Here is a 26263-nt window from a genome sequence, read left to right on the forward strand (position 1 = left end):
CCCCCCCCCCCCCTTCTTTCAAACCAGTCTCATTAGGAGAGGGACCTTGCTTGCATATTCATATGGCAAGAGCAAGGAACCAGCTTGGTTCCAAAACAAATGGATTTCAATTCATGTTATCGGCAATTTCAATACTTGGGGTGGATGACGGGGAGAATCAAGATATTAACCCACTCAAAATTTGGAAGTCCCATCTGATCTATTTCTCATAACAAATGAGTCATTTGCGAACTTTAGTGGACAATCTTGTGGCGCAACAATTAAGTTTCACGATTGCAACATGTTTGTCACAAGTTTGAAACTTAGAAACAACCTCTCCCACGATGTAGTGGGTTAAGGCCACGCACATTTGCCCCTCCCAAGGCCTACAATAACGAGTCATATGCGAACTAGTGGATAATCTTGTGGCGCAAGAGTTATGTTTCACTAATGCAACATGTTTGTCATATGTTCGAAACTTGAAAACAGCCTCTCCTACAATGCAAGGGGTTAAGGCTACTCACATTTGTCCCTCTCAAACCCTACAATAGTAGAAGCCTCAGAAGCCTTGTGCACCAGGTTGCTTTCTCTCACTCAAATGTGATCTTTTCATATATCCATTGAGGCTCTACAACGTGTAAATCCTGCCAAGTCTCATTCAAAAAAGGGGAAGGGAAAAATTGTGTGAAAATACAACACTGATTTTCAAATTCTAAAATCCCACATGGAGGCTCCATCTTGTTGCAAGGTAAATAAAAGTTTTGTAATAATGGGTTTTAGGGAAAGTATCAGTTACCAAACGAACCCTAAGGGGTTTAATGGTCTTTGTAATTCTTTAGAACTTTCTTTCTATTGTTATAAATAAAGAGTGCTAGTGTCATATTAGACACAAGTCATTATCACATTCAACATGGTATCAGAGCCATAGGATCCGAAACCCTAAGGGCTTTCCCTCTTCTCCATCTCTCTGCCTCTTTCGCATTTCTCTTTCTCACAGCGCCTCCTTCTTCTATGCCTCCCTCCATCTCTCTTCATCTGCTTCTCTTTCGTGATGGGAGCTTCTTAAACCACCAAGAGGGTGCCTCCATCCATCCTTCCCCTGGGCTTTCAGACTCTCTTCTACAATGGTCAGAGAGATCTAGAATCTTTTTTTTTTTTTATCACTTTTTCAGGGTTTTTTCCCTGAGAACTTTTTTTCATTGTGGAGATGCTTTTTCCCCATTCGATGCACCAATCGTCTTGATGTTTGTTACGATTGGTGCCTCTTATCCTTGTGGTGGTATGTACCGACCACTTTTTCTTTTGAGGTGTCTATTCTAGATCTATCCCCAAAATCGTTTTCCCAGGGTTTTACCCTTTATCAATTTTTGGGTTTTCTAGCCTTTTCTGGTTATTTTGGTGCTTTCTCTATCTCCGGCTAGTGTCTCTTCTATTTGCATAGGCCCCTTGAGTAGCAACCATATCTACCATCTCATCTGCTTCTACTGGCGGAGATACCACGGCTCTTCTACCTTTCCTCCTTGTGCTATCAAGTTTGATGGCACAAACTACCTTAGGTGGTCATGCTCGGTCTGCATCTCCATCAAGTCTCGTCGTTATTAGGGGTACCTCACTGGAACCACGAAGCGTCCGACCACCAGTATTGATATTAAAAAGTAGGAGTGTGCCAACTCTCTGGTTATGGCCTTTCTTGTCAACTCTATGTTGCCACAGTTTTCTCGCGGTCATCTCCTCTTTGACTCTGCTGCGAAGATCTAAAAATCTGTCCAGGATATCTATTCCTAGGTAGGGAATGATGCTCAGGTCTTTGAACTTTGTCAGAAGGTTCATGATCTGAGGCAGAGAGGGCTCGCTCTGTCAAGTACTACTATAAATTATGGTCACTATGGACTGAGTTGGATTTTTATGAGGAATATACTCCTTCCACCGCTGAAGATGTCAACAAGCTTCAAAAGCGAGAGGAGAAGATCAAGGTCTATGACTTTTTGGCATGTCTGAATGTGGAGTTTGATCAATTGCAATCCCAGGTTTTGAGTCGTGACCCCTTTTCTACATTGGATCAAGCCTATGTTGTGATCCTACTTGAGGACAGTTGATGTACCACTATGCTTCCACAACAAGCAGCCACTCCTACTGAGAGATTTGCACTTGTTTCTGGAACTCAGTCCCTTAGTGCAGTCTTACAGTCTAGTGGCTCTTCTACCAGGACTCCAATGAAGTACGATTACTGTGGAAAAGAGCATCACACCAAGGAGCACTACTGGAAGCTTTATGGTCGTCCTGCTGATACATCTGAAAAAGGGCGAGGCAAGGGTTGTGCCGGTACTTTTGGGCAAGCCAACCATACTGAGAGCCCTGGCTTTGACTTTGCTCTTAGCTCCTTAGTAGCCTCGCTATCATCTGACGAGCTTATTATCCTCTGACGCCTCTTGACACATCTAGACTCTCCTATACCTACCACTACGAGCTCTTCTCATTTGACCCCTTCTGGGTCAAGTATCTCCTTTTGTGGTCATACTATGTCTGTCCATTCTATCCCTTATTTTGGTGCTTCTGACCATATGACAAGCCGCTTGTCTCTTTTTTCATAGTACACTACTTGTCTTGGTAATGGTAAATTCAAATTGGCTAATGGGGCTTATTCCACTATTCTGGGGAAGGGCTCTGTTAACTATACTTTTATCCCTTTCTACTGTATTGCATGTTCCTTCTTTTCCCACTAACATTTTGTCCATTAGTAGTCTTACTTCCAGTCATAATTACAAAGTCACATTTTTCCCGTTTCATTATGTTTTTTAGGATCTGGTGACAGGGGCAACGATTGGCTCTAGTAGGGTATGTAGTGGTCTCTGGTCAGGCTCTTCAGATATCTTTTACGTCACCTCTCATCTCTGAGTTACCGCAGTGGCATCGTCAGTTAGGACATCTTCCTTTGGGAAATTTATCTAGAGTTTTTCCTTCCTTTAAAAGTGTAATTCGAGTCAATTTTTTTGTGAGGCATGTGTTTTGGCCAAACAAACTCGAATCACTTATTCTGTTTTTAGAAATAAAGTGCCACTCCTCTTTTATTGGTACATTCTGATATTTGGGGTCCATCCCGCTATGTGTCTGTCAATGGTTATCGGTTGTTTGTCTCCTTTATTAATAGTCATTCTCAGATTACTTGGGTTTATATGATGTGAACCAAGGGCGAGACCTTCTATTGTTTTCAACAGTTTCAGCACATGGTTCAGACTCAGATCGGTGCTACCATTCCGATCATGGGATGATTCATCAGACTAGTTGTGCGGATACTCTGGCTCAAAATTGGGTTGCTGAACGGAAGAATCGCCACTTTTGTGAGGTAGCACACTTTCTTATGTTTGAGATGCATGTTCCTCCCCAGTACTGGAGTGGCACAATTCTCACTGCTGCCTTTCTTATCAATCAAATGCCTTCTCGGGTCCATGCCTTCCGCTCCCCTCAAGATCTTCTCCAAGGTTCCACTGCTTTTCCTATTCCTCCTAAGGTATTTGGTAATGTTTGCTATGCTCGCGATCATCATCCTCATGAAAAGTTTGATCCTCGTGATCTCTGATGCAGTTTTATGGGTTATGCTCCTACTCAGAAAGGCTATCAGTGTTTTCATCCTCCTACTTGGCATTGGTTTGTGACTATGGATGTTGTCTTTCACGAATCTACGTTATACTACATTGTGACACCTCTTCAAGGGGAGTCTCCTTTCAGTGTGAAAGATGTACCGCCATCTCTACCATCTTTTGAGATTGCTATCTCTGCTAGTATCCCGTTTCAGGGGGAGAATGACATTCCTACTTTTTCTACTTCGCCTCAGCCAGAAATACGTGTATAGTCGCAGAGAGTAGACTTAGACCACTACACATCCAGCATCTATCCTACCATGCCGGTCGTCTCCTCTTGAGCTTGATCTTGTCCCCTTAGACCCTAGAAATTCTCCTTCTCCTTCTGTTGATCAGTCTCTTGAGTTGCCTGTTGTTGTTCGTAAAGACATTAGGTCTTATAATTTACATCTTATTACTAAAACTGTTTCTTATGACTCACTCTCTCCTTCCTACTATAATTTTGTGTCTTCTCTTTCCACTGTGTCCATTTCTCAGGAAGAGAGTGCAGACTCACAATGGCAGGCAACGATGGTTGAAGAGATGCAGACTTCGAAGAAGAATGACATATGGGATCTGATGTGCCTTCCTACACAAAAAAAGACAGTTGGGTGCAAGTGGGTCTTCACAGTAAAACAGAAGGCTGATGGTATAGTGGATCGGCACAAGGCCAGACTTGTTGCCAAAGGCTTAACACAAACTTATGGATTGATTACCAGGAGAATTTTGCTCCATTTGCTAAGATGAACACAATTCTTGTTATCTTGGCTTGTGCCGCAAACTTAGATTGGGATCTCCAGCAGTTAGATGTGAAAAATGTCTTCCTTCACTGGGGACTTGAGGAGGAAGTGTACATGGATATTCCTCCTAGGTTCACTTGCTCTAAAACCTAAGGGAAGGTATGCAAACTGAAGCGTGCTCATGGGCTGAAGTAATCCCCTTGTGCTTGGTTCGGACATTTCCATAAGGTTATGGTCGCTACAAGTTACTCTCAAAGCAATGCCGACCACATTCTGTTCATCAAGAGATCTGGTAGGAAGATTGTTATCCTAATAGTCTATGTAGATGATATTGTTGTTACTAGTAATATCTGGTGGAAATCTCTCGCCTCAAGAGATACTTGAGTGAGGAATTCGAGATCAAAGATCTAGGACAACTTCGTTACTTCCTCTGCATTGAAGTTGTCAGGTCTTCTCGTGAGATCTACTTGTCTCAGCGGAAGTATGTGTTTGATCTTCTCTCTGAGACAGATATGTTGGGGTGTAAGCCGACAGACACTCCTATTAAAGCTAATCGTCACGTGAATAATAAGAAAGGTGATCCACTGGATAAGGGGAGATATCAGAGATTAGTGAGGAGGCTGATCTATCTCTCTCATACACGCCTTGACATAGCACTTGTCGTCAGCCTGGTTAGTCAATACATACATGATTCCTACTCGACTCATATGGAAGTTGTACTACGAATTCTCCGGTACTTGAAATCTGCCCCAGGACGTGGCATCATTTTTTCTCCTCATTATCACCTTAGGGTGGAGGCCTTCACAGATGCGGATTGGACAAGTTCCCCTGATGACAGTAGATCTACTACTGGTTATTGCACCTTTGTTGGTGGTAACCTTGTTATATGGCGAAACAAGAAGCAAGCTGTGATTGCTTGTTCAAGTGTTGAAGCAAAGTTCCGTGCTATGGCACATGGCATTTTGTGAACTCCTATGGCTTCATGGCCTTCTCACTGATTTGGTTGTTCCAACTACCCTTCCTATGAAGAATTTGTGACAAAAAATCTACCATTTACATTGCTCACAACCTTGTCCAACATAATCGAACCAAGCATGTGGAGATCGATCGACACTTCATAAAAAAAAAACTTGTTATGGGTCACTTTGCCTTTTGTTCCCAATAATAAATTGGCTAATTTATTTACTAAAGGTCTTAATAGTAAGATGTTTTATTCTATTATCTACAAGTCACGCATATATGATATTTATGCACCAACTTGAGGGGGAGTGTTGTAATAATAAGTTATATAAGTTCTAGAGGAAATGGTCAGTAACCAAACGGACCCTAAGGGGTTTAATGGTTTTTACAATTCTCTAGAACATTCTCTCCATTATTATAAATAAAGAGGGATAATGTCACATTAGACACAAGTCATTATCCAATTCAACAAAAATGAAGTAAAATGTAATTAGACCCATAATGGAAATTTTTGTAATCTTTAGCTAGCATGATTGTATACTGCACTCTCAAACATTCAAAAACTGATTATTCAATTTTAATATATTTTTGAAACCAAAATTCCTTGAATTTTAATAAAAGGGTTTTTTTTTTTACTTGAAAAATATGATAACTATATTGAACAAGAATTTAAGCTTCTTACACAAGCATGATAATAAAAATTTCCCTTTGCATTTTAAAACTGATTTTCACTACCCTTCTCTTCCCTTTACTTGCAAACCAAACAGAGAAGAATAGCCCCACACATACAGTAGAGAAAAACAGAATAAGAAAAGATGAATAATAAAAAACCCAAGCATGCCATTGATTTGTCAAGGCCATTCACCACATGCATGCATTTACTGATGAAAGCCCTAATTCCCTTGGTAAGCTTTCACTTGCACAGGCTGGGCCAGACTTAACATGAGAAACCCAGGTCAGTTCCAGGACCAGATCCAGACCCAGATCAATGCCAAGACCTGTCTGATGATGGTGAAAGTTATTGGTTTTCAAACATTAGGAAGTACTTGGGATGGCAAGATGAATAATGTCCACTGTGAACCATGGAACTAAATTTAATCCCCAAGTTGACCAATTGGGCACAATATTGAGATTTGGGCAGGAATAAAATTGGTAAAGGGCAGGTTTTTTCTTAACTATAATTATATTTACCTAGTCCCCATGGCTACCATATGCCCTTACAACATGTAGGGGGTGGATGGGTAATCAAATGACTAGAAGTTACAATGTTTTTGTTACAACCAAAAGAAAGAAAAGTACAAATGGAAATGTACTTTTGGAAGTCAAAAGTTGCTGTACTTCTGTTGCTCTTGGGAGAGGGGTGGAACCAAAAAGAAGGGAAGAGGTGGATTTTGGCTACATCATATGGTTTTCCACTGCAACATGCCACAAGCCCATATATTCCCTTTCTTTTTCCCACCATCCATGTTCTTCCTTTGGTTCTAGTCCTGAAAAACCCTCAAGGTTTGTAACCACGCCCAGCACCTATGTTGTCAGTTCCTAACCTGTGGAAGAACTAGCTTCCTCAGTTTCATCCTCACTGAAACTGGTTGGGGCCTCCACAGCAGACCTGGAAGATTTAAAGGATCCAATCTCAGAATTAGAGAAAGAGAATTCATAAGCAATATATCTTGGGATATGAGATCCAAGGAAATTATAAACAGAAGTTTTGAGGCCAGAGGGACATAAAAGCATGATAAGATATACAAGCTCTGAAAGTTCTGTTACCAAATTATGCACTGTTTTTCCTTTCAAGCATCAAGCATCTTACTAATAGAGAGAATAAATACTGCCTATTATTATTCTAAATATCAAATCAAAAATTTTTAAAAGTACAAGAACAGGAATAGAGCCTATTGGAGAGTAAGGATCCATGTAGCCAACCCCATTTAGCTGAGATTCTCTTGACTTGCTGGACTATGCCTCTTTTTTTTTACTTTCATCTTTCATTTTTCATTTTTCATTTTGCATATTTCATTTGTCATTTTTCATTCTTCATTCTTCATTTCTCATCTCTTCATTCCTCTTTTTTGTTTAGACCTCAGTTTTCCCTATTTTGTTTTGTTTGGATCCATGTAGCCGACCCCATTAAGTTGGGACAAGGCTGAGTTTTTTGTTGTTGATTACTCCCACTTGTTAAGGTTCTCATGTTTCAAATTCAAACAGACAGGTTAAGTAAAAAAATTATTATCAGCTATGCAACATGGAGCCTCTCATTGTAGAGGTCAGGTTACTTCTATGTTATGCGTCCAACATATTATTGAATTGTTTACCAGGGTGGGTTTAAAATTGATTGCACCAAAACCCTACTGGAAGTAGCTCAGAATTAGTAGGTGACATAAGAAAATGTATGTCTGAAGCACTTCATATCATAGTTGTCACGGCGTCAAATCGATACAAGGCGGTGGAGGGGTGGCTAATCGATTTGGCGATGAATCACCCGTTATGGCGTTGCCATGACGGTCAAATCGCCCATGTGTCATTTTTTATTTCCCCTATTTTCTAAAGTTATTTAGTATGCTATTTTTTTATTTCCCCTATTTTCTAAAATTATTTAGCATGCTACAAACCTACAATATATACCCTATAACATATAAAACCAACATTAAACAACATCAAATCATCAAAAATCAACATAGACCTATCAAAACACCCTACATTTTACAAAAAATCAACCGCCTAGTGAATCAGGCGTGACCTGGCATCCATGGCAGTGCCATAACGACGCCTATCAGCCAATGGCGACCGCCATTTGTGAGTCACGTAAATCGTAGCACTACCATGAACTTCTTTTTCTGCCAGGACGCCAAACCTCCGCCTTGGAGACTCCTAGGCAACGCCATGACAACTATGCTTCGTATGTTTATTTTATAGGAGATTGTTTTGTGTACCATGGTATTATCTTATATACCAAACTGTTTTGCTCAGCACCGTCTAGGAAGGCTTCTTAAATGGTATGACATTTTGAGCCAACAATAGATGATATGGAAATCCTGACCGTTGGATAGAGAGGAGGTGGTCTAGACTAGCCACATGGCAAATTTCATACTCAAATCCAATCAAATACCCTCCGAGATGTCAATGTATCCCCATGTATGTCGAATGCCTACAGTACTATGATCACCCTGCTTATGCACCATCATAGTCCTGAATTTTTTAAGCTCTATTTTTCTACTTGGCAAGCTCCGCTTGGACTGGAACTTGATATGTAAGCAGGGGACCGACCCCATATGATTTGCCCTGTGGAGATTATAAGAAAATGCTTCCTAACGAAATCATGTAAGAAAAATGTCACATATCTTTATTCATTTTAATAAGTTTCACCAATCTAAAACTAACTCTACGAATAGGAAGTATGTTGTTAAGCTTGGATTTATTCCACCAATCCATTGAAAAGAAATAATATCACAAGCGTATAGCATATATGATGAACTTATAATGCCACTGAGTTCCTTGGTTGTGACACTAACCCTTTTATCAGGTTTGTCCATGGCAGCACTGCCTGCGGAGACGGTGTTTTCGAAACATTTTCCCGAGGCAAAAATTCATCTCCTCTGATTCTCTTAGCCATCTTCATATATGAGGAAAAAAGTGATCAGAAGTAAAACCAAATGAATAAATTGATGAAATAGGTTCTGAATCCCAGAAGTTAGATCATAAGCAATACATACTTTCATTTCATTTTTCGGCTGCAACTTTAATTGAACCTGATTGCCATATTCATTACCCATCCTCCTACCTACATAGGCCCTTCCATCCTGCATTTAAAAGAAAAGACCCCATAAGAAACCGAACATTCTTTTCATGAAGCTGTGGTAATTCAATAGAAGAAAGGGTAATATAATACCGGACACTTTGCCATCCTAGACTTTCCTCTGTCCTCATTATCAAGAGATTCAGTGTGTAGAAGTTCCACTTTGGAAGGTTTAGACTCGAAGTATCCCCGTCTTTGAAACACATTAGGGCTGGCATTATCATAGTTATGCAACTGAGGATATGATGATTCATTTGCAATGCCTTTTCCACTGTTAAGGCGAAGATTTTGGTCTGTGGCAAAATCTGATCTCATACCTTCCACACCATGCTTAAATCTAGTCCGATGCTTCCTCCTGCTGTTAAAACCAGAGGTTTCCCCAGCAGAATCTTCATCAAAATCCAAGGCAGAATTCCTGTCAGGGGCATGATTACAGTATTTGGAAGACTTCTGTTTCAGTGGGATGATTGGGAACACATCCCGGGGATTAGACTCCCACATGGTTCTTCTAAGTTGGGATCCTTCTGGAGATGGCCCTTGAGCATGCATGTTGGAATTGTATCTGTCATATCTCTGGAGGATTTGAGAAGTTGAGAAGTCAGACACATAAAGAAAGTTTTAGAAAAGGGATATTCTTATTTACAACCCCAAGGTGTCAAATACATTTGTACCATTACTATTTTGCCCCTTGTTTTATTCCCATACAGTTATTTAATGCAGTAATAAAAAGGGGTTTTCAAATAGTTGAAAGTCATTTTAATGCAGCATTTAATGCAGTTCCTGCATGAAATGACAGATTTACCCTCATTAAAAACTGCATTAAATGCTTTTAGGAATAAGACAAAGGGCAATTAAATGAAGGTGTCAAGTTCTAGATACAGCAATAGGGGTGTCATTTATGCACTCCCTTTAGAAAGGGGATTTAGGTGTCAAATAAATTGCAATATTATGTATTAATTTTTCCCTCTTAGTAGATTAAACTTTTTAAACAATTTCTGTTTTGTTTATAAACTAGTTAAAAACAAAATCATTAATGAAATTTGATAAAAATGAAAACCAGAAAACCATTTGGTAGCTATTAGACAATAAGACTGGGTATCCTTGTGTATAGAACAGTTCTTTGAAAAAATGGTCCAAACAACAAAAGACCATATTGTTTAATTATGTGGATGAAGAGATTTCCCCCTTCACCCATATTTCTTCCCAAATCGTAAAATCAAAACCTGGGGAGTGGGGGCGGGTGGGAGCGAAAGACGCAGGGGTAGGGGCTTGTGGGTTGCAGGACGGAATGATGCTTGGGTGCTTGCAGAACGAAGGGCGAGGGAACAGAGGTGGGTTGAAACTGGCTCCCATATTCTCTCTCATATGCCTACAGGTGCTGTCGTCCAAGCTGCAACAATTGCACTCCCATCTCAGTGACCTCCTGCATCCCCATCTCCGTGAGCCCCCAGCTGAAGCACTAATGTAGGGTTGGATCACAAAGGCCTAGCCCCAGGCAGGATCTCAGGTATGGCCAAATCATATTAATATTATAGCAATCGCAGGAACTAATTGAGTAGTCTTCAATCCGAATTTCCACAATAGAATGCCAATACAAAATTCAATAGAAAAGAAAAATAGAAGATGATAGAAGAAAGGATAGATTTGGCTTGAGACTCACTCTCTCCCAGGGCTCTCACCCACTCATAGCTTAGGGCATCTCACCCCTCAACCGCATCTCACAGCCTTCATGGTTTCGAACCCCACTTTTTTTTCCCTCAAATTGTTGGTGACTGAAAATACATCCCCCTCCTTTTATTTATACTCGTTGCAATTACAAGGGAAAGAATTACATGTGTGGGCTTCAAAGGACTGCCCGAATCGTGAATAGATCCCCCTTTCCTAAATAAAACCAATTATCAAGTAAACTCAATCCCAACTAATTAGTTAACAAATAAAGAGACATTAAATAGAAACAACTAGCCACCTAAAAAGAAACCTATTTTTAGTGAATAAGATACCCACACAAGGACATTACTGAATGAGTACTCTCATACATATCAAAGAATGTATTGAAGATTTTGCTCTCCATGCCGAAACCCTTCCATGCCATAACCCCTAACCTATGCCGTGGCTGCCGACAACTCCTCCTCCTCTGACCCCTCTCGGCCTCCTTCCTCTTCTTCCCTGCAAGTACCTTCCCCGCCTCCTCCCCTATAACCTCTTCCCCTGAACCCCAATCCTATGCCTTTGTAATCACCCCTCCACCCCCTCCACCTCCTCTGCTACTCCCTTTTCCTCCTCATTCCTTGCGACTGGACACTCCCTTTACTTTCATACTTCGATCATTCATGATTCTTCCCTTGTCGCCCTTTGCCCTCCTGGCCTATTGGATTATGAGATCCTTAAGTGGAAGAACTATATAATTGGTACATTCCTTGGAAGCTGATCTCCTTCTCCATGGTCAAATCTTCCCTGCTGAAACAATGGAAGCCGGTGTGTGACTTGTCTATCTTCATGCTCGACAACGGAACCTTCGTCTTCAACTTTGATGCTGATTCGGACAAAGCTTTCACCATTGATGGGGGTCCCTGGTACGTTGGGAGGAAACCTATATTTGTGAGGCAATGGAATGCCCAAACATCCTTCAACAAAAATAAGCCTTCAACCATTCCTCTTTGGGTCTCTTTCCCCAACCTTCCCCTCCATTTTTGGTGTGTTAAGGGGCTCAGTATTGTCAGATCCCTCATTGGCAAGCCACTATATTCAAATATAAGAATAAAAAAATGGACAGATTATCTTTTTCCCGAGTGTGCATCGAAATTCAAGCTGGACCCGACCTCCCCTCCTCAGTCACAGTAAATGACGGCGAAGGACACCCCTTTGTTCAAGAGGTCACATACGAATGGGTTCCCCCGATATGCTCTCTCTGCAACTGTTTTGGGCACAAAACATCTCAATGCTCGAAATCTATTGCTGCTGATCAGAACTCCATCGTTTTGAAAGCTCCATCGATTGCTGATGCAGATAAGTCACTTAATGAGCTTATTTTATTGCAAATAAGCCTTGGGTTGGGTTATGTATGTGTTGGGCCTTTGATCCCATGGGTTTTCTTTGTAATGAGCCACTTTAATGGGCTTAAAATATGAGTAGAAAATAGGAAAATGGGATTTAATTCATTAGTTTAGTTAGTGTCCTGTTAGAGTCCTGTTTTAAGTCTATTTCCTTTGTTATTTCAGTTTTAGTCAGTTTAACTTTCCCTATTAGTGAATGACTAGTTAGTTACCTACTCCATGTTGGAGTTCTAGTCCTAATCCTATTATGAGTCCAAGTCCTGCTAGGAGTGTCTAGTCCTATTTGGAAACTAGCTCCTAGTTATGATAGGATTGCTATTCTGCCCTCTTTAAATAGAGGAGCCTATGTACTCATAATTTCAGATTTGAATAAACAAAGATTGCAGTCAATTGCTTTAGAACAGTCGAGATAGCTGTGGGTGATAAGCTTAGGCCGAGATAGCCACTCCTCTCCCACTTTTCCCTTTGTTATTATTCTCTTATTCCTGCAATCTACCACCAAATTCTGTTCACTGTTGCTGCCCTAATTAATCTTATACAATTAAGTTCTGTTCCTTGAGATCGATCAGCAAGAAGCACCCCTTTGTGAAGTCAATCGATCTCCCCTATCGCCGATATTGAGGATCTGATCTGCTGGACTATCGGAGTACTTGTTCTTCACCATAAGTGGACTACTCGATCGACCTTCGAAGACTGTTTGAAGCTGCCAGCCGCTGTCCCTGCAGAATTCTGACAAATTTTCTCTCCTAGGTCTCATTTTCAAGAAAGTAATTATCGCATCAACCAGCCGTCAAAAGTCCTTCAAATTTTTAGGTTTTTGTACTCTCCCTAGGGACTACCTACGCCCAAGAGTGCAGCTCAATTGGCCCTACAAACCTGGCCGCACCTCTCTCTCTCCAACTCTATAGCAGGTCTTTCTCTCTCCTAGGTTTTGTGCTGATTTTGCTCCTGCATGGGTATTGTATACTTGGGGGTTTATTTGATAGTCTTATTCCCTTGTTTCCTAGTCTTATATGTAGTGTTTGGGATTATAAACTGCTGGGGTGGTTTCTTGTAATCTACTCCTACATTAACTGCCCTCCCTCAAACGACTGCCACTTCTAAGGAACATTTTGACCCTAGAAGCAAAATAGAAAAAAAAAAAGAAACCACAACCCGCCAACCGGAAATCATTGCAAACCTCCACCCATTGGTTTCGATCCCCTGCTACCGACGGCTAACACTCCTTTGTCTCCTGGTCCCTCAGAGCTATTACCCGGAGCTATTACCCGTCGGTCGCAATCCTTTCTCGGTCTTGGCTGTTAGAATATGTGTATTAGGGGTACATTAGGAATTGTTTTATGTTAAGTTGTCCTTATATGTAATTTCTCTTATTTCTCTTTCACCTCCCTAAGGGAGGAATATGTAATTCCTTAAATCAATATTTGAATCTAATTTGGGTGAGATGAGCAAGTGCTCATTCACGTTTTTTGCTCCCACTGTATCTCCTCTTTTGCTCATCTTCTCTCCTTCTTCCTTTTTCTCTTCCATCTTCTTCCCTCATCTCTAACCTTGGGACTTCTAATTTCTAACTTAGTATCAGAGCTTGGCAAAGGTTTGAGAGTACTCATCTTCCTTGCTCCATTTTTTAAGTCTCTCTTGGAACCCTAAAAGAAAAAGGGGTCCATTAGAGGCTATACTATGTAAGAAAATATACAAGGAGGTATAATGGAGTTGTAGAAACAAGTTGAAGGCACTTACAAGGAGTTTTGAAGGCTACAAACACTGATTGGAGCTCACAATAGCATTACCTCCTGGCCCTATTTCGATTCCTTTTTTCTCTCTACTCCATGTTGGGTTGAGAGTGTGGTATGGCTTAAAAGAATCGCCCAGGAGTCTAGATTTGACTCCCCAAGCCTTGCTTGCTGATTTGGTGTGCTGTTGGAGCACTACCCCCTTCCCCATTTGCTGCCAGGTATCGTCTGTCCCTGTTTTTTTGGAATATATGGTCTGAAATGGCTGATAGAGTATGTGTTGGTTATATTTGCTAGATGATTTCTCTCCGGTGATGCTTGTGTGCAGATATTGGATGAAGCTCCATAGTTTGAAGTGGATTTTATTGGCTTTCCATCAAGTTTCTATGGTTTACTAGCATGCTATTTTTTTTTCCTGGGTTCCAAGAAGAAGGTTTTTGGGTGTTCCCCCTTGCTTTGGATTTCCCTTTGGAGTGTTGTTTAGGGATATCCTTACATTATGTCTGATCTCTCGGAACATATGGAAGCTACATAGGGTGGGTCGAGTAGTACCAAACCTAGTTCGATTGTCTTTGACAATCCTAACACCCATATTTCTCTTGTGAAGTTGGATAGTACCAACTACTTGGATTGGTCACATTCTGTGAAGCTATCCCTATGGAGGAGAGGGAAGCTTGGATATATTACTGAGGCTATCAAGGCTCCCGCTGTCGCAGACCCCGGGTACCAGAAATGGGAAATTGCAAACTCCATTGTCAAGACTTGACTACTTTTCTCCATGAAACCTAAGATAGGTAGGAGATTTATAAGGAAAGAAACCGCAAAGGATATTTGGGATAATGTCTCTAGGACCTATGACAGAGTAGTTGACTCCTGTGAAGGTCTACCAACTTCTTCAGTAGGCACTTTCCACGAAGCAGGGGACTAAGTCCATTTCTGACTACTATAACACTTTTATAGGCCTCTGGGAGGAGTATGACCATTAGCGAGATCTTCATTTGACCAATCCTGATGATGAAGCCAAGGTCTATAGATCTCTTGAGAAAGAGCGTGTTCTGATACTTCTACATGGCTGAATTCAGAATATGAATAGATCCGGATACAGATTTTGGGCCGGTCACCCCTACCTACACTTGATGAGGTGTGTAGCTACCTCCTGAGTGAGGAAACCAGGAGAGGTGCCATGGATTCTGCACCTTCACTTGAGCGCTTTGCTCTTTCCTCCGCTACTCACAAAGACTGGCGTGGAGGTGGCCAAGGTCAAGGGACCTCCCGTGGAGATGACAGGATAGACGATAGTGTGATCATTGTGTGAAACCTGGCCACACTCGAGAGAGGTGTTGGGTCCTTCATGGCCGTCTTAGTACACATGGTGGATCTTCTGACACACGTGGTGGCCGCAGAGGAGGGGCTACAACCCATGCTACTATAACAAAAACTGATACTAGAGGCCCTGCACAGACAAATACTAGCTCCTTCTCTAGGGATGATATTGCAGTGCTTCACCGGTTCATGTCTCAGCTTGATAGCCCATCTACCTCACAGGATGCCTCAGCTTCTGCTATGCATGTCACCACCACTGCATCTTCCACACTCCGTCGTGGGTCATTGACTCTGGTGCCACTGACCACATGACTGGTACATCCCATTACTATGACTCCTACTTCATTTGTTCTGGTAAGGATAAGATCTGGGTAGCTGATGGTACCTTCTCCTCTATCTTTGGTAAAGGCAGTATTCTTGTTACCTCTTCCATTTCACTTGATTCTGTCCTTCATGTTCCTAACCTTACGGTCCTTACCCTGAATCTATTGTCTGTGAGCACTTTAACTAAAACCTTGAATTGTTGTATCACTTTTTTTTCCCTCATTGTCTCTTTCAGGATTTGGTGACGAAGAGGACTATTGGCAGTAGACATGAGGAGGGCGACCGATATCGTCTTGAGTTGTAGTTACCTTTTTTTACTACACCACAATCCTATGCATGTGGCCGTAGTGATGCTAGTTCTATAGACTCTGTGATGCTTTGGCATCAGTGTTTGGGCCATCCATCTTTTGTTGTTATGAGGAAACAGTTGCCTCATTTGTTACATCTTTTTCTTCTACTCATGTTTTCATTGTGAACCATGTACTTTTGCTAAACATTGCCGTTCATCTTATCCCTATCATGGTAATAGATCTGTCGCTCCTTTTCATATTGTGCACACTGATGTTTGGGGACCTTGTCCCACTACCTCCCTGATTGGCCAAAGCTATTTTGTTTCTTTTGTGGATGTCTATTCTCCCTTTTGATAGGGAATGGAATTTGATTGATATGACATCCTTTGGTCCCTCCATATGTGACATTATTGCAAACTGGCTTTTTGTGCTACTATTAACCACCCTTGGATGGAGCGTAACATCCGTAGATGGACTTCCAAATCCCGTTCCCCTGATATGATTTGGAAAGTTATCTACTTTGATGTTACGTCTAAAGCCTCATCCCTACAATCCTGCCTTGTTCACAACACCTATAGAAATTTCCACATCATTGCATCCTGGAACCTTCAGGTTGATTTTATCCAACCCACTTGATGGCGTTCTGGATTTTGGCTCCCCCCCCCTTTTTTTTTGCTGGCTTTGATGATGGTTATGTTTCTGTATTTGTTCTAGTTTAGGTTAGTTTTGCTATTTTGCTTTTTCCGGCCAAAGGCCTCTTCTTGTTGGCTTCGGCTGCCCCTCCCCCCCTTTTTCTCCCTTGCATATTCTTCCCGTCTTGGTAATGAATTATTTATTCATCCAAAAAAAAAGATACCCACACAAGATATTAAAAAAACTCTCTAAATTATTGGACCAATAAAGCTGTCAAATCCTCCTCCATGTTGACCAATTTAATCTTCAACTTAATATCTGAGGCCCGCCGAAAATATGAAGAATATCTCCTCTTAGATAAGCTGTATGATGGCTAATCTTTGGCAGAATCTCTGGAAATATCCTTCAAGTAAGGTTAGTTGATACGGCCAATCTCTACCCAAAAAGGACAGCTGGTCGTCCCTATCATGTAGGCAGAATACTGGCTTGACATGGCGGACAATATCTTCTTCAAATTTGGAAACATACTGGCTCAGATTCTATCTGAAGATAATCTTCCACAAAATATGCTGGACATTAGTTGTCCGTGACCAGTATTGATTGGGATAATTAAACCTCCAAATAAGCTAGCTGATAACTATTTTCTTCAGGCAGAGTTTGATTGCAAATGGCAGAATCAAACCAGATTATTAAGCCCAAAAATTGGACCAAGAATGGACCAAACTTGGAACACAATCGGATGCCTAATCTGAGGTCTTGGACTGCATCAAGCACTCCCCTACAAATCCCTCTCTAAGGCTGCCAATTACCTCCACCGTGGTTTCAAACCGGAAAAACAAATCCTCAAACCCACGTTACAATCCAACTGATTCAATTTTCAATCAAGTTCCATCTGGCTACTGAGTCCCCTCCACAAATGAATTAAAACAAATTTCAATTTTCACATATTTTACCTGAAAGTGAACCAGATTCTCAAGTTGAAAGGTGGGACTCTTTGACCAAGAGAAAATCAGTGTTGACACAAACCAAGGGAAAATGCAAAGAGCTACCTTGATATCTACCTCTGTTATTGATATTATCCAACAACAGTTCCATTAAGTTCTTTCAACCTAGTTCTTGTCCAGTTAAAGTGTTCAAAGTTTATCAGCTTTGCATACCTAACAACTTCCAAACATAGAATTTCAAAGATTTAAAAAAAAAAAATCTTTTGTAATATGGGTATAAGGGTAATCTTGTCTTTGAACATACTTTTCTCTTAGAAATAAATCTGGGCCTATGTCTAAGTGACAAAACTCTCATTCAGTCATTCCCCCAGTTCCATTATGGTATAAGAGTAGAGATCCAAGTTGGGTTCTGAACCTTAGAGCCACCACCTTCCAGCTAGCACCTCTCTCTCTCTCAACTCTTCTTGTTTCTCATGGATCAACCTCAGTGGTGAGTTCTTAGTCCCATCGTGGGCTCTTTTCCCTTCTTTTTTTGTGTGCCATTATGATATAAGAAAACCTTCCTAGGCTTCAGCTCTGAACGCTTTAAATGCTTAGAATATTTTTGGTTGATTTTTTTTTTTTCCAGTTCCACAAGTGATCAATAGCCATATCTGAGGACTCTACCATATCTACTACCGTAAAGACTAGAAGTTGTGGCTCTCTTGGTGACTTTCTCACCTTCCCTGCCTGCTCCATCAAGTTAAATGGGAGCAATTACCTGATGTGGTCTTGTTCCCACTTCCTTTCAATCGATTTCCCTGTGGCTACTCTAGATATCTGATAGGGGAATCTGAGAAGCCTGTTGCTACTGGTCCGTCTCAGAAGAAGTGGAGTTCTAGCAATTCTCTTGTGATGTCCTTTCTCATCAATTCTATGAGCCCCAATGTTGCTAGGGGGTATCTTCTGTTAGACACTGCTGCCAAGATCTGGATGGTTTCCAACGAAACATATTCCCAAGTTGGCAATGATGCTCAGGTATATGAATTTCGCAAGAAGGTTCATGATCTCAAGCAACAGAACATGACTTTATCCCAATATTACTCTGAGTTGAGGACTCTTTAGCACGAACTAGATTTTTATGAGGAGTATCATCCTACTACTATCACGGATTTTACAAAACTTCAAGAAGTGGAAAGATAAAATCCATGTATGATTTTTTTGGCTGGTCTCAATGTTAAGTTTGATCAAATTCATGCCCATGTCCTCAACCGAGAACCTTTCCATCTATAAAGCAAGCTTATGCCATGGTTCCATCAGAAGATAGCTACTACACAATAATGATGCAGCCTTCCCAGAATCCATTAGCCCTTCTTACTGGCACAGTGTCACAACCCACCCAACAAAGCCCAAGGGCCAAGCTCACAACCCATGGACTTTGTTCATTGGGCTAGGTAAGATTCTAGAACTTTCTACCAAAGTGTAGGAAGTCTAGATACTTGTAGAGAGGTCTTGAGTCTAGAACTATCTACCATTGTGTGGGCAAGTCTAACGGGACTTCTAGAGAAACCTCTAGAAGCAAGGAAAGATTTAGAGGTTGTTTGTATATAGCTAAGGGAATAGGAGGATTCTAGAGTTCTCCACTAAGGAGGTGGGAAGTTTCTAATCTTCTTGGTAGAACATTCCTAACCATTGGATGGAGGACAAGTGTTAGAATCTTAGGCGTTCTTTGAGACCTTGGTTGCCTATAAATAGGAGTGGCCTCATTTGGCTAAGGCACCAAGCAAGAGACCATTCAAGCATTGTACTCAAAGCTCTCTAGTACAAGACAAAGTTCTCTCACTCAAACTCTCTAGTGTTCACTACTTCTCTTCCCAACTCCCTTAAGGAGCATAGTAAGGCTGACTTAGTGCTAGCAAGAGTGCTAAGTACCGGCGCGGTTGCTTAGGAAGGTCTAAGGCCGTGACAACGGGCTCTGGTTCTAGTCCTCCTGTGGAGGTCTCACACATACAGGTGATTATTCTTCTGATAAGGAACTTGTCAAGTGTGAGTATTGTGGGAAGGAGCGCCATACCAAGGAATTCTTCCAGAAATTTCCCCTACCAATTCTGGTCGTGGACGGGGTCATGGCAACCAAAGTAAGGCAAATAATGCTGAAGCGTCTGGCAGTGCACTTGCTAGCACAAATCCTTTTTTTATGTAGATCTGAAGCTAGGTGAACCTGTTGTTGATTGCAGAAGAAGTTGAGGGAAGATAGAGAGGAATAAGGAGATTCCATGTGCAAATCGTTTGCTACCAATCATTCTTATGTGCTAAATGATCTATTGAAGGAAACAAGATTGGTGGTTGAAGAAATTATGAAAGACCAACAATGTTTTGAGAAGGAGAATAAAGGAAAAAGAAACAGCGTTTGTGAGAAGGAAAAGGAAGAGAAAGAACAAAGAGGAAGAAAGCAGAGGAGTGTATTAGTGATTGGAGACATCTAGTCAACAACATCTCTGGAGGTCACCTAGTTGTGCAGGTAACCCTTTTAGCAAATTCCCTTTGTATTATATCTAACTATAGGCTAGGTGTTTGTGATATTACCTAAGTCAATACTTGTAGTCTACTGGGTGGGATTTGTATACGATGTGTGCTTGTAACTTTCATATAAGCCAACTATTATTTTGTATTCTTAATATAACAAGTGGGTGCTTGCTAGTCGGGTGTTGGAGCTCCTGTGCAGTGAGTGCTACACAAAGCAAGAGATCGGTGCTCCTATCTCGTGGGTGTGACATGAACTTGTATTGTGCATTATATACAGAGACTAAATTAGGCCATTTGCACAATGGATGTAGGCACACTGCCAAACCATGTATATCTCCGTCGTGTGGTGTGTTTTCTTGTGTATTTGCATTGTTAGATTATCAGTTGCAAGATGGTTTAAGGAGGATGGGATGTGTGATGAATGGCTGGTGATAACTGTATATGTATGTGTGCATGTGTTTTTCTACAAGGTGGTGTGTGGTCTGTGACTGTTCCATGGGCTGTGCGGTTGAGAACTGCCAGTGAAGGTCTTCACCTGAAAAGTGTGAGGTTTAAGGGATTGGTTTTGAAGATCACTGATTCACCCCCCTCTCTCAGTGACCAACTCATAGATATGTTTACCAAATCAAATAAAGAAATTTTATGTCATATACATTAACCAAGATAGAAGAACCTTATTAGAAGGTGCACTTACCATGCCAGTACCATGTGCATTAGAGCTTCTTGGGATGCTCAGAGAATCCTGCTGGATGGGGTCACCAACATAATATGGCTCTGTAAGGAGTATTAATTACAGAAAAATAAAATTTTACATCAGGATCTCATATTTGAGTTACAAGCAAGAAGAACATGATCTCTGGGTCAAGGAGAATTTGGGGGGTGGGGTGGGGAGAGAAACAGTTACAGCTCCTTCACCAACTGGGCATAGAATAAATAATATCATTTTATTCTTCCTCTTCATTTTTTTTTAATGCAAGTCAATACTGGAATGTAAAACATCAAGACAGAAAATTCAGAAGTAGTGATGGCTCATGGAACAATAAAGCACAAACAGCATGCTCAGTGGAAAAATGCAATTGAAAACAAATAAACAAATTATAGAAACTATGTACAGGATAAGCCATATATTTTTTGTTTGGGTGAATAGTAAATGCAATGAAAGAAGGGGAGGGAAAATATAGCCCCAAAGGGAAAATTACAAACCCAACAAGGGTAACAAAGCCCATAAAGGGCAACATCCAAGGCCCACATGGGCAAAAAATCTCCTACAACCCGGCCCTGAAGCCCAAATAGAAAAGAAGGGCAAACCACTCAAACCGGGAAGAGAACCGCAAACCCTAACAATTAGATCTCAACGCTACAGTTCCTAGCCACCAACTCGAAGAACAAGCACCGCCAGCTGAGAAAAATTTGTTGCAATAAGCTACATGATACAGGCAACCACAGTGAAGGAGCGTTGGCCTTGTGGAGGGGGTCTCCAAGGTGGAGGGGTGCTGGCCTTTCGGAGGGCAACGGGGGGATGGCTGCCGGCCGAGAGCGGCCCAGTGGGCTGGTGTCGAAGAGGATACTGCCGATTGGGACATAGATCCAGCGACCAACAGACTGAACAAGGTAGGCCGCCAACAGCCAACAGCCAACAGCCAACAGACCCAGCATGGTAGCCAGACAATGGAGGTGGAGGCCAACGAGGCGAGCAAGCGGACAAACCAAACGAGCCTGGCATCAATAAGGGTGGACAACCTTGAGGAGCTAACAACAAACCGACAGCAGGCCTGGCAGGAGTGGCATCCAGAAGGGCAGCAGGCCAGGCAAGCGGCCAACAGAGATGCAAGTTCGGCGGTACAGGCAGGCTAGCGGACAGACCACAACGAGCCTAGAATCTGGAAAGGGTGGACAGCCAAGAGGGGCTGATGACCAGCGGGACAGCAGGCCAGGTGGGAGTGGCATCCAGAAGGGCAGTAGGCTTGGCGAGGCGGTGACTGTAAAGCTACTAACCTAGAAGGGACCAACAACATTACAATTGTAGACCAAGCAAGGCAGGCGGCCGGCGGGAAGACGAGCCGAGCGGTTGCAGCTGTCTCAACACCATACGAGGTGGCTGATACTAGGAACGGAGGGAGAAATATAAGAGAAAGGGAGAGGGAGAGAGAAGAAGAGGAAGAAGGGAGAGAGAGAGAGAGAGAGAAGAAGAAGAAGAAGAAGAAAGAATAAAGGTGGAGGAAGGGAGAAGAGAAGAGAAGAGAGAGAGAGAGAGAGAAGGCGGAGGGAGAGGGAGAGAGGAGGGAGGGAGCTGCCCGGCCAGAGTGGCGGCTGAAGGAGAACTAAGGGTTTCTTTTCGGAAGCATAGGTGAAAGCGTTTTTCCTAGATCCAAATTTTCACAAAGGGGTGTCTGGTGGAGAATGTATTGTTTAGATAAGGCATATATAAATCCTTTGAGTACATTGTAAATGTGACAAAAAAAAAAAAAAAGCACTTCTATGTGGTTATATGATTCTAAAACTGTGACAAATGACAAAGAATTACTGTAAACCAACAAAGTCAAACAAGATCTTAAAATCCTAATATTTCTTTATTTTTTTTTTCTTGGGGGAATTGTGATCTTCAAAACACTACCCCAACAAAGAAAAAAGTATCATTTTTCCTTGCCATTGTGGGAATGCAAGAATAACATCTCTGATGATCGGGCATCCTGCACGTAAGCCAACTTCACCTCCAGAGTTATTGAACTCAGAAATGGGAGATTGAAAATTTTTGAAGAATTAAAGTTTGGGCAAATATATGTTGGCATCCCCCCCCCCCACCTGGTTTCCTATTGAAGACTCCGACTGTGAGTCAAACATCAATCCATAAAACCAAAAATAGAGGACTCAAACCTGAACTGACCAAACATAAAACAAAACCCAAACAAACATTGAATAGAACCAAACGGAATCCCTGAACTATTTCAGCAGCCCACCATAGGTTGACTTGCCCTACACTTGGGTGATGATTGATGATGCACCTGAATTCACCAGCAACACCAAGTGGGACCCATATGTAAATCAACCCAAAATTTTCTAGACATGCTTTGTCAACACCACAGGTAAGCCACAATTATCACTAATATTAGTTTGTGAAAATATTGGTTGGATCAATAACTAAATCTTCAATACTGTTTAAACCATACATACATCTTAAATTATTAACATAGATAGAGTAAATACTCTTGCTTCCCAGCTTATTGCAACAAATTGTTCTCAGCCCTCTATTGAACAATAGACCTTGCTCAACTTCCCTTTGTTCAACTAGGACTAAGACTCACTATCTTCACAGAGCAGAACAGTCCATTTACTTCTCCATGGCATCAGATATAACAGAGAAATATGAAGTGACTTTTGATGGCTATTAAAGCAGGAAAATAAATGATGGTAACATCAATGGCCATTTAAGTAGTGACAACAAAATCAACTTCTAATAAATGTGCAAAAAAAAATCTGATACTCCTACCTAAGAGATTATCATGGTCCAGATCATCAATTGGTGGTGGTTCAAATGCACCAGGAGGAAGAGGCTGAAATTCGACACCAAGTGGTGGACCATCTTCCAGGTACTGCCTCCCTAATTGTCTCTTAACAGCAGTGATAGCAGCATGTTCAACATCATCCTGCAAGTTTGAATATCCCCTCATATATCCTCTGTCCTGCACACCCCTCGTATCCATTGGCGTATTGTTACTATTCCGAGAATGATACCTTGATGGCTCCATATCATATTGATTCCCACTAAGAGGAAGTAACCTGTCCTGTGAAGCTGAGCTACTTCCTGAAGATGTGTTGTCCGCTGTACCATAATGTCCAGCATGCATATATTGACCCATATTCTTATAAGTTACGTCTGTTACTGGATAATCCTGGCCATAGAGCCTACGACTTTCCACCTCCCTTGGATCAAAATGTCTATAGTCACCTTGCTTGGTGCTGCTGCAGGAATCCTGCCTAAGTCCACTGCCATGCTCTTGTATAACACCACTCGAAAGATCTTGTCTTCCGTTGGCACATGCTTCCTCCCTCAACTTTTTATCCTTCAACCTCCTGTGGCAAAACCATCCAGAGATTTGTTTCTCTGAAAATCCTAGTTCTTCTGCCAGTTCTGACTTCATTGACTCTGAAGGATATTTATGTTCTGGATTTCACAAAGATTTTTTGTCTAAATCAGTCTCAATAAAAGGACAGTACTTCTTTAGCATTAACACAGTAGATAAAATCATGCATGTAATAATGAGGGGGAGGGGGTGAAGAGGATCAACAATACCATTGTAAAATTTCTCTAAAGCCTCAACTTGGGATGGTGTCTTGACCCTTCTTTTCTTATTCTTCTCTGGAAGGATTTTCTCCTCTTCAGAATGAGTATCACAGGACTCTGAAATGTTGACATGAGAAATCAAATGAGTTTAACATTTAACAAAGCAACAGTGACAGGTAAAATAAAAGGGAGATAGATTGTATTCCAATGAATTCACAAGCAATAGGGAAAATAAAGTGCCTTTGTAGGCAAAAGTAAAAAAACAGAAAGAAACATGAAGCAGAAAGAGGAACCAATACTGAGAAGAAATATTGGGATTATGTCAGATAAATGATGGCTATATTGTGCATCTCTGAGCTAATGTTGCATGTGCATTGATTTGACTTGGGAATATTTTTCGGGCTCTTTGGTTGGCTTCAGCTCTTCTTTCTTGGATTCTTCTACAGCTGAATATACACTATCCTTTCTATCCTATTCCTTCATTTATATTATATAATATTATCATAGAACTGGTAAAAGAATAAGTAGGAAAGCATTAGAAGTTAGAATATAAGGATGAGTGAAGAACAATGAGATGAGGGATGAGGAAGAAGATGGAGAAGAAGATGGAGAAGTGGAAGAGGGAGAAGAAGAGAATCGATTGTATTTGGGAATGACGTGTTATGAGTAAATTCTCACTAACACCAATATATTACCTTCGCTAATATATTTACAAGATACTACACATACCTCCCTAAGGAAGGAAATTACACATACGGTCCCTAAGGAGTGAAAAAGGAAAATAAAATATAACATAACAATTTACTAAACTACCCTTAGTGAAACATAACTAATATATCTCTAACACTAGAGGCATGACACAAGACATGTATAAGAATTGCAAGAACAGTATGTCCTAATTTACTTTTCATAAATACTTATATTCCTCTTATCAGATAAATTCAGGAAAATCAATGAAAAACGAAGGGCCTCTCTCTACCTCCCTCAGTCTCTCTTTTCACAAACCATCTGGGTCTGTAGAGGATGGTTTAAGAACTCGGCGAGATCTCGCTAAGATCTCGTTATTTCCAAAAGGCGAGATGGCCCAACTAGCGAGGCAGAAAACCTACCAAATCTCAAGCGAGATTTTGAGATCTTGCCAAATCTCGCCAGATCTCGCTAAATCTCACCAAATCTCACCAAATCTCGCCTCTCTACTTTTTGAAGAAAAAACACCGAGCAAGGACTTTGGTGCTTTCGCTTGACAATCTCTAGTCCTACACTCATTGAAGCTTAAAGAGTAGATAATATTACCTCTTCATCTACATTTGGAGTTACTTTGCTTATATATGATGTCTTTTAAATTCTTATGATTGTTGTGTCATGTGTTGATATTGGAATGTGGATTGTGAAATTGAGCATACTAGCCTAAGGTCCAAAGAGTCGGAGACTACTTACATAGGGTACGAAGTCAAAGTACCATTTTGAGTTTGTTTTTTGCAAACCTGATGTTTCCATTGTGTTTAGAATGGCTAAAATAGGGATAGCGAGATGGCCAGTGAGATCGAGTTTTAAAACCTTGCTGTAGAGGGAATCCAACATTATCAATTTGATCAAGTGAATGTGCTTCCTATTTAATTGTATTTAGTTTTGCTGATTGTTCCTGACTACTTCCTGTTTTAACTCGTCTTTTAAGGGATGGATGAGTTGAAGTAGACACGGGTTCTAGAGTAATGCAGATCAAGTCCATAATTGGAACTGCAAACGTGGTTCAACTCTGGCCCAAAGCCTGGCTATTTTTTCAACCTTAGTTATCCTATTTCTCCCCTATCAAGCATTCTAACTTGGCACCCTATTTTGATCAGCATCTCTAGAATGTATCCCAGATTTGTGTGAGATATTTAAGGCCAGCTGTTTGGGTATATACCACCGTGTAGATGTGAACTTCCAAGACTTTTTGTACAGCATTGCGTGGAGAATAATCAGGAGTAGATCAACAGGATATTGAAGAAGACTATGCGACAGCTTGCACAGAGAGAATAACTCCAGATCCTAATCAAATCTGGTGGTGCCCAATTAGGATTTTTTTTTTTTTTTTTTTTTTTTTT

The 26263-nt window shown here is 41.1% G+C and overlaps 1 protein-coding gene across 1 annotated transcript in view; it reads right to left on the minus strand.

The window, feature by feature from the left end:
- Positions 1 to 6440: 6440 nt before the first annotated feature.
- Positions 6441 to 26263, minus strand: part of LOC122064768 — a 30177-nt gene continuing 10354 nt past the window's right edge. Inside the window, exons 2-8 of the mRNA XM_042628527.1 lie at positions 24186 to 24293; positions 23382 to 24056; positions 20589 to 20668; positions 9183 to 9662; positions 9007 to 9093; positions 8806 to 8906; positions 6441 to 6905 (exon numbers count right to left, since the gene is read on the minus strand). Coding sequence (XP_042484461.1) covers positions 6836 to 6905; positions 8806 to 8906; positions 9007 to 9093; positions 9183 to 9662; positions 20589 to 20668; positions 23382 to 24056; positions 24186 to 24293 — 1601 coding nt within the window. The 3' untranslated portion in view covers positions 6441 to 6835. The remainder of the gene's footprint in view (positions 6906 to 8805; positions 8907 to 9006; positions 9094 to 9182; positions 9663 to 20588; positions 20669 to 23381; positions 24057 to 24185; positions 24294 to 26263) is intronic.

Source organism: Macadamia integrifolia, unplaced genomic scaffold, assembly GCF_013358625.1.
Source record: "Macadamia integrifolia cultivar HAES 741 unplaced genomic scaffold, SCU_Mint_v3 scaffold1752, whole genome shotgun sequence".
Classification (NCBI taxonomy): domain Eukaryota; kingdom Viridiplantae; phylum Streptophyta; class Magnoliopsida; order Proteales; family Proteaceae; genus Macadamia; species Macadamia integrifolia.